The 9,405-nt window shown below is 39.3% G+C and overlaps 1 protein-coding gene across 1 annotated transcript; it reads left to right on the top strand.

Annotated features, from left to right (window-relative positions):
• The first annotated feature begins 1,383 nt into the window (after positions 1-1,383).
• Positions 1,384-7,039, top strand: LOC104428986 (glutamate receptor 2.8). The gene is made up of 5 exons (XM_018866463.2): positions 1,384-1,702; positions 2,901-4,240; positions 4,514-4,826; positions 4,991-5,364; positions 6,581-7,039. The coding sequence occupies exons 1-5, from the start codon at positions 1,384-1,386 to the stop codon at positions 7,037-7,039; spliced, it is 2,805 nt and encodes a 934-aa protein (XP_018722008.2).
• Positions 7,040-9,405: the final 2,366 nt, after the last annotated feature.

The following is a 9,405-nucleotide window of genomic DNA, read 5'->3' as shown; positions in this document are numbered from 1 at the left end:
TAGGATTGGGAAGAAGGACAAGACAAGCTTTGAGAGACAATAAGTTAGCAATCAGAATTAGCTATTGAAAAGACACATTGCCAATTGCTCCCTTTATCTTGATACTATCATCACAATTATAACGAGTATTTGCAGTCAATCCAATTATTACATCCAGTCACTCTCTCTCTTTTTGTCATAAGCAACTATGCAAAATAATAATTCCATTAAGCAAAAGCAGGAGCATACAAGAGATAATAGCAACAATCCAAACAACAAAAAGCAAACCGGCGTAGAAGATAGGTAAAACATCTAAGGTAGGCAGGGGTGCTTGCGTTGCTGTGTGGGGACATCAAGAACTGAGGGTTTTGGGGTTGGTCGAGTAGGATTGTAACTGTTTAGACTGAGGATTGTTCGATCAATTTTCACAAGATATTGTCCAATGGAGGTGATGGAGGCTTTCAATTCCTGGACATCAGCTTGGATCTGTGCAATAGCAATAGAGGTAGGCAGGTCCACAGGAGATGGTTTTTTTTTTTTTTTTTTTTTTAATATTGGGAAGTTCCTTCTTGTAGCTCTTTAACCAAGAAGATGTATATGGAAGGGACAAACAAAAAAAAAATGTAGAAAAGAACAAAATGGAAGGTGAAACCATTTGAATTCATTGGAACATAATGTAGGTATAATTGCTCTAGAAGAATGCGGAAGCAACATCACCAAATGCAAGCAAAAGACAACACCAAACTTTTGGAGTTCAAAATGCAGGGAATAGAAGAAATCAAAAAGAAAAAAAAAAAAAAAAAAAGAAGAGGAATCAACGATTTCTGGACTGACCTTGGAATCACCGATCTGGTCCGATTCCAAGATTAGGTGGGCTGATTTCTGGTTTCACAAAAAGGGAACCAACCCTGCCTGGTCTGGTTTCTTTCCTGGGTTAGTGAATTTTCCCTAGATACATCTATTTAATTAAGTTATGCTTTTCATTGATGAGAGTGATAGACCTATCATCTTATCTCCTTTTCGTTTCTCCCACTATAGTTTTTTCTCCTTTTCGTTTCCCACACGGCGGTTTATTTTGATGCCACCAAAAGATGAAGGCGAAACTCTGGTGAAAGCCTCCAGTCTTAGCAAAAGCATGTGTGACGATCATGTAGACCCTCACAAATTGACCTTTTTGATTGGCTTATTGCCAATAAAGGGGAAAAAATATTAAATATTTGCAATTAAAAAAAGACAATGGTGCTCCACAGTTTTTCCACTGAATCTACGGGTTTTATTTTAACGTAGGACCAAGACATTAGTGAGGAGTTAGCTAATGTGTCCACATCGCACTGTCATTCTAGGAAACTTCCTTCCAAATTTTTCCAATGGTTAGAGCTGGAAACAGCGTATAAATAGTGGGGAATGAGTGAAGCGATAGATGAAAATAACCAAGAGACGCTGAATATGGGCGCCCAAACAAGCTATTCGATTCTTGCACTAATATCTTTTCTTGGCCTGGCCTCTACTTTGGAAACCTCTAGTGTCCCCAAAGAGAACCCTGCAAAGAAAATGATTCAAGTCGGGCTAGTGCACAACATGAACTCGACCCACGGGAAGGTGGTGATGAGTTGTATATCCATGGCGCTCTTTGATTTCTATGACGTGCACACTCATTACCATACCCGATTATCGCTTCACATTAGAGATCCAGAGGACGACGTCGTTGATGCGGCTTTAGCAGGTAAATATATGCATTTGTGCAGGACATATTGGAAATTGTATTCCTGAATAATTTCACTTGTGTGCGACATATTGGTCTCGTCCTCATAATTAGATTATTCACGATTTCAAACGCTTATCGCCAGTGAATCTTGATTCTTCAGGACTTCAAATATTTGTCATCAATTTATTTGGTATCTATATTCTCATCGGTTCTCTACCCTATTCTTTTTATGCGGAACTACACCAAAACCCTCACGTTATCGAAATTAGGACCTCATGTGCTTTCGAGAAGTAGCACAATAAAACTCTCTATTCAAATTAGTCTGATCTGCGATGTTAATACATATATGATGATAGGGAGACTTGTACAAAATTGATATCAATTGGAAGTCCTAAAACTTTTGAAAAGTACAATTAATTCCAATGTAATTAATTCCTAAAACTTGTCGCAAAAGTGTAGATGAGTTCTAAAACTTTCAAAATGTAGAATTAAGTCCTAAAACTTCTCAGATTAGTATAATCAAGTCATTCTCTTAATTGTATTTTTTAAAAGTGTAAGGACTCGATTAGACTTCATGACAAGTTTCATTATTTGATTGCAGTTTTTGAAGGATTTAGGTTTCAATTGCAATTTTATGATAAGTTTTAGAACTTTTAGTACACTTATGCCTAAAAAGTAAGTAATCAAACACATTAATAAGCATAACAAGGAAATCAAACAGTGGAACGTACTCCATGGGAAAGAGCAACATGTAATAAAGATTACAGCCACACTCGAGTACTTAAATACTTAGTGTTTCCTAACCTCCAATTATATTCAATAACTCACACACTATTTTATACTCGTAATTTCTCCCAAATAATCTCTCAAACTTACAAAGGAACTTACAAATCTTACCACAAGATTTATTCGTTCAAACACTCGAGATGTAATTCATCAACACACCGCATAATCTCTTCTCTTTCTATTTCTCCCCACTGTTGTCTATCTTCCTCTCTTTCTCCCTTCTTCGCCTTTTCCCTTTTCTCTTGCCATCGGTCATGGGGGCTTCTCTATTGTTGTTGAGATCTGGGTCTCGTTTCAATGCTTGCCCCCATGGAGGAGCAGTCGCTTCAAGACCTAGAGGCTTGCCAGTAATGGAGATCAAGCCTCCAGGTCTGGAGGAGAAGCTCGACTTGGTAGATTATATGCTTCATGAAATTCATTGTGTCTACAGTTCTGGACTTGATGGAGAATGAAGAAGTCCATGCAATCCTCGGTCCAGAATGGTCCTCACAAACTGAATTTGTAATCAACTTAGGAGTAAAAGCTCAAGTCCCAATCATATCCTTCTCAGCCACAAGCCCTTCCCTTTCTCCCAGACAAAGACGTTATTTCGTTCGGACAGCCTACGACGACAGTTCACAGGTTGGTGCTTTAGCGGCTGTTGTTCAAGCTTATGGTTGGAGGGAAATAACTCTTGTTTATGAAGACACTGACTATGGCAACGGCTTGGTTCCATACCTTGTCGATGCGTTCCAAGAGGTCGATGCTCGGATCTCTTATAGAAGCGTTATCCCTGCATTTCCGGAAGATATCGACATCGTTAAAGAGCTCAATAAGTTGCTGATGACACAGACTAGAGTGTTTCTTGTTCATATGACTGCTCTGATCGGGTCTAGGTTCTTTGTTCTAGCGAGTGAGGCTGGAATGATGAGCGAGGAGATTGCGTGGATTGTTACCGATGGTTTATCGTCTTTGCTAGATCCTGTCAGCTCTAAGGCTTTGGACTCGATGCAAGGTGTACTAGGCGTTAGGCCGCATGTACCACGATCGGAGTCCCGCACAGAGTTCGGGGAGAGATGGAAGAAAATTTACGCTGAGAGAAATCCCCACGAAGAGATTGCTGATCTTAGTCTCTTTGGTTTATGGGCATACGACACCGTCACAGCATTAGCCTTTACAGGAGAGATGGCATGGGAGCATGCAAAGTCTAGATATTTAAAGCCGAATACGAGCAGAAACAATCTCAACTTTTCATCTATCGGGATTTCTGAGATGGGTCCGAAATTGCTCGAGAAAATTCTAAGCATCAAATTTCAAGGCCTTAGCGGTGAATTTCACTTGCCCAATGGTGAACTTCAGCCCATTGCATTCGAAATTTTTAATGTTGCAGGACAGAGAGAGGAAATCATTGGATATTGGACTTCAGCAAGAGGACTTTCCCCCGAATTGAACCCATCAACAAAGGCAGTTTATACAGCTACAGCCAACGATTTGAAGCCGCCTGTTTGGCCAGGAGGTACACGAAAGCCACCGAAAGGTTGGGTGGTGCCCATGTTAGGAAAGAAACTAAGGATTGGAGTTCCGGTGAAAGACGGCTTCAGGGAATTCTTCAAAATCGAATGGGATCCACATACAGGGGTGCCCAGCTACTCAGGATTCTCCCACGACATGTTTCTTGCAGTATTGGATGCATTACCGTTTGCTATTCCTCACCAGTACATTCCTTACGTGAACGAGAGCAGGCAAATCGCAGGAACCTATGATGATATGTTGTACCAAATTAAACTTCAGGTCAGTCGATGCTTTCTCTTAGGATTTTACCCTGCTATTCCTTGATAAACGACTAGGTGAGGAAAAGGATTTCTTCGCTATTAAGTGCATCATTTCTGAATCTTGTTTGAGCTTTTATGCTATACATGTCAAAATTTCCTCACAGAGAAGTAGTTCGCAGAGCACATTTGCATACTGTCATTAGTATACCTTGCTTCTATTTATACATTCTTATTCAAATAGAAGGGAATTACCCATATATATATTGAAGTTTATGAGGACATGATGATGCAGAGATTCGATGCGGTTGTAGGAGACACGACTATCGTCGCAAACCGCTCGTCCTACATCGATTTTACACTTCCCTACTCAGAATCTGGTGTGGCAATGGTAGTTGCCATCAAGGATGATGAGCGGAGGAACATGTGGATCTTCTTAAAACCACTGAGTTGGACTCTTTGGGTAACAAGTGGTTTGGCCTTCATTCTAACTGGGTACTTCGTTTGGCTCCTCGAACATCGCACGAATGAAGAATTCAGAGGTCTTCGTAGCCAACAAATCGGTTTAATAATCTGGTTTTCCTTCTCCACATTGGTGTTTGCTCATAGTAAGTTCTTTCAAAACTGATTCGTGCCTTGTTTTGGCATTATGATTTTCTTCGTAGCCAACAAATCGGTTTAATAATCCGGTTTTCCTTCCATGTTTTACTCTGCTTCTGTTGTTTTAGCTCGGTTTCTTGTCAGCACTTTACTACGATTTTTATTGATGTAGGAGAGAAGATTGCAAACAACTTGACAAGGCTCGTGCTCATCGTATGGGTGTTCGTGGTGCTTATCCTGACTCAGAGCTATACCGCAAATTTAGCTTCACTTTTAACCGTGCAACGTTTCGCACCAAAGTTTGTGGACGTGCAAGAGTTGATAAGGAACCGCCACTACGTCGGATATCAGGAAGGATCGTGCGTGAGAGAATTTCTTGTGAGACAATTCAATTTCGACCAGTCCAGATTGATTCCTTATGGTTCGCCGGAGGAATACCACGAGGCGCTATCGAAGGGAAGCGAAAACGGAGGAGTGTCGGCGATCTTTGATGAATTGCCGTACATAAAACTCTTCCTTGCCCGATACTGCAACAAGTATAAAATGGTAGGACCAACCTATAAAACCGATGGGTTTGCCTTTGTAAGTCTCTCTCTCTCTCTCTCTATCTCGCACTTGTGCTTGCTCACATAAATACTATTGGGCTAACCTTTGCATGCACCGCTCTAATATATTTATACCTCACAAGAGAAGAGATCCATAATTATTTATTTTCAACTTATCACAAATACATTGTATTCAATATGAGCTTTTTTATTTCATTTTTTAAACTATTTATGTCTCATAATTATCAGGGGTAAAATATTGACTTTAATGGAACTCGTCCAAATTAACAGAGGGCTCGCGTGTTATACAAATAATCATAAGTGACCTTCACCTTGCATGACGATGGATTTTATTCATTTTTAACTTGCCGAAAATAAATAGTAGTCACTATAAGGTTTTTTTTTTTTTTTTTTTTTTCCAATTGTCTCATTATTTATTTTTTGCAACAGATCTTAGGAATAAGCGCCTTTAAATTTTTTGAATTTTCAAACATCACAAAAATATTGCACATTAATGTGATTTTTCCAATATTGGACTTATGTGTTAAATAGAGTTTGGGTGACAACATGCGTAAGAATAAACTGTATTCAATATAATCATTTTTTAATTTTTTTGGCCATGATAGATATCAAGAATACTCATGCATAAAATATGGATGTTCTAGACAATAAAGGGCAAATTTGCTTGAAATGGTGCGCTCATGAGTCATATAGATGAATACAAGAGATTTAGTACATCTGCAACTTGTATGACGATGCACCTTTTTTTGTTCATTTCAGTCCGTCTATGGACATATATAAGATATTCGAGGGCAAAACGTATCAGATAATAATTTCTTACCTTTACCAAAAAAAAAAAAAAAACGTATCAGATAATAAAGTAGGGATCACTAAAAGGCAATGCACGTTAAAAAGCACATGCCCACGCTGATACACATCATGAAAATGAAGGTCAAAACATGTCGAGAGAGGGGATGAAGACCGAAGACGCTCCGCACGCAACGGGCGAGCTACGTGTCGACATGGGGAGTGGAGCTGAACCTCTACTTTACACACACATATATATGAGCAAGAAAACGCACGCAAGCTTGTTCTCGTGTTGTAACACGCATGCATGCACCCGGTTCACATCTGACACGCTTGTGCACGGACAAGACCATGCATGGAAGGTTATTTTAGGTAACGCCACGAACTAACGTGACTGAATTATTCATCAGGCCTTCCCATTGAGGTCCCCTTTGGTCTCCTACATTTCAAGGGCAATCTTGAATGTTACTCAAGATAAAGCAAAAATGGACGCGATCGAAGGAAAATACTTCGGCAGTCAAAGCTCGTGCCAAGACCAAGATGCTGCCATCTTTTCAGACAATCTTAGTCTGAACGTGTACAGCTTTGGAGGGCTCTTCATCATCACCAGCCTCGTCTCGCTATCATCGGTGTTGATATATGTGGTTTCGTTCTTCTATTCTCATTGGCCTTCTTCGAGTGCAGTTCGTGCTGTTGATCGCTCCCTTTGGTCCAAGTTTCTGGAAACTACAGACTACTTCTTTCGTGAGCACGGATTATGTGGTTGTCTGGAGAGAAATAGACCTATGAAAGTTCCAGCCTCTCAATTTCCAAGGAGGGAAGCTTCTCCTAATCATGATGTTGAACTGATAGCGAGGACACCAGAATGAAGGAGAGAGGCCAGTACTCATTATACATGATTGAAGAGTGAAGTTCGTGTTTTAGGAGAGGCTTATCGAGCATGAGAATGATTCAGCACATCTAGCTATGTATATGCATATATTAGTCTTTATTTTTTATTTTGCTTTTGGAATAAGGGGTTAAGTTGGGTTGATAAATTTCACATGTAAAATATTTTGTTTGCTATGTATATGATCGAGTGTTGACACATGAATTTCTCTAGCAAACACAACCTAGGGCCAACTAAGATTAATGAAAACCCGAAGGGAGCTTGGACTGATTAGTGGGCCGACCCACAAGGAGGTCCATTAAGAGCCACGGTTGGCCCAGAGGCCCATCTTGTCTCCCTCCTCCTCCTCCCCCCCCAAAAAAAAAAAAAAACCCTTCGACATCCACAAACCCTTCAACATTCCTTGTACAAGTTTTGGACACTATTGGGAGACAAACGAACAGTGAAAACTATTTTGAACCAAAAAAAGAAAAAATGTTCAAGGGGGGCACATGGAGGGCAAAGGACAAAATGTGCAAAGGGGGCACAAAGGATATTTGATGATGGAAGAGTGGGAGACCAAAGAACGATTTTAGATAAAAATCACAGAAGGACAAGGTACAAGATCACAATCTCCTCCTTGTTGACCGGTGCCAACTCCCTCTCCCTCTCTCCTCTCATTTATTTTGAATCTCTCTCTCTCTCTCTCTCTCTCTCTCTCTCTAGACGTCCAACCCCTCATGTGCAAAGGGGCATTAAGGATATTTGATGATGGAAGAGTGGGAGACCAAAGAACGATTTTGAGATAAAAAATCACAGAAGGACAAGGTACAAGATCACAATCTCCTCCTTGTTGACCGGCACCAACTCCCTCTCCCTCTCTCCTCTCATTTATTTTGAATCTCTCTCTCTCTCTCTCTCTCTCTCTCTCTCTCTCTCTCTCTCGTCCAACCCCTCATTCACTCAATGATTTCCCTCCCCCTCCCCAAAATAAAAAGAAAAACAGAAAAAACCCACAACGTTACCATTTTATCTCGGCAATATTCCTCCACCTTTCCCTCTCAACATTTTTTATTCCCTCTTTTTGATAACTCATATTCTCTCAAATACCTTTTTTTCCTTCATGGACCTGTGGAGTCTAATAAAGAAAACTAATATAAAAGCAAAGAGATTTCTTTTATTGTTAATGGCCTACATGTAATTTCTGCTATAATTTTGTATGCCAAACGTTTTGCTATAGTAAGACAATTTCTTTTGTAGTTGTAACTTATAATTCTAAAATTGATACTAATATTATTAACGAAAAGATTGCCTAGTACGCACTGTGATTTTTCCCTTTCTAATTTTTAAAAGGTTTTCCATGTGAAAATTTGCTTGCCTTCTTCTCTACATTTTTCTTCAATGTTTCATGTTCCTAACAATTGGAATCAAAGCTTGGTTTAGTGGAATAGTGAGACTAACAAAGATGGATGAAGGGAAGATGAAGATTGATCAGTTCGATAGCAAAGACTTTGGTTTCTAGAAGATACATATCGATAAATAGTTATAGTAAAAGAGCCTGCATCAATCTCTGTCGGTAGAGAAACCAAATTTGATTAAGCAAGAAGATGAGAATTATTAGATCAGCTAACCCTAGGTGAGAATTATCTCATGTTGATGTGGAATGTTGCCTTCCACATCACCAATGAGAAGACAACGACGGATTTGATGAGGGCCTTGTCCAATATATGTGAGAAGCCAACTGTGCCAACCAAGGTATATCTAATGTGTCACATTTTCAATCTAAAGATGGATGAATATACTTTTATGAGAGATGGTATCAACGAATTCATCATGATCACTACTTCGTTGAATTTTGTGAAAAGAAATTTTGAGGTAAAAGCTTTAATTTGTTATCTTCTCTACCTGAAAGTTGATGTAGAAATATAATTATGGTGAGCATTTTATTTGGTTAGAAAAGGTTTAACCTTTAGGAAATTCGAGTTTTGATTATTAGTGAGGATACTCACAAAAGAGAGTTGGGCAAATTTTCGGGCATTGCCTTGAGTACCAAAGGCAGAGGGAGAAGTAATTAATGAGGTTAGCACCAATATTAAAGGTTGATCGAAGTCCAAAGAAAGAAGCAAATCGAGATTTTGTGGTGAAATAATTTGCTGGAATTATGAAAAGAATGCCATATAAGACTAGATTGTACAACCCAAAAAAAAAAAAAAAAAATCAATAGCGCGATTGAAATCAAGAGGAGGCGATATCTATGAATACAACCCTTGAAGAGATGTCTATCCATAATGCCTTAAATTTTGAGCATTGACATTGAGTCTTGGATTCTAAATTCATGTGCGTTGTTTCCCTATACTTTTTACAAAT

The sequence above is a fragment of the Eucalyptus grandis genome, chromosome 3 (genome assembly GCF_016545825.1).
Source record: "Eucalyptus grandis isolate ANBG69807.140 chromosome 3, ASM1654582v1, whole genome shotgun sequence".
Taxonomy (NCBI): domain Eukaryota; kingdom Viridiplantae; phylum Streptophyta; class Magnoliopsida; order Myrtales; family Myrtaceae; genus Eucalyptus; species Eucalyptus grandis.
The sequence above is the reverse complement of the archived record's forward strand: the minus strand, read 5'-3'. Positions and strand labels throughout refer to the sequence as shown.

Excerpts from the sequence above, each read along its gene's own strand:
- LOC104428986 (XM_018866463.2), top strand. The coding sequence starts at position 1,384 with ATGAGTGAAGCGATAGATGAAAATAACCAAGAGACGCTGAATATGGGC. Across the intron at positions 4,827-4,990 it reads CACATTGGTGTTTGCTCATA|GAGAGAAGATTGCAAACAAC; the intron begins GTAAGTTCTTTC and ends TTATTGATGTAG. Across the intron at positions 5,365-6,580 it reads ACTGCAACAAGTATAAAATG|GCCTTCCCATTGAGGTCCCC; the intron begins GTAGGACCAACC and ends ATTATTCATCAG.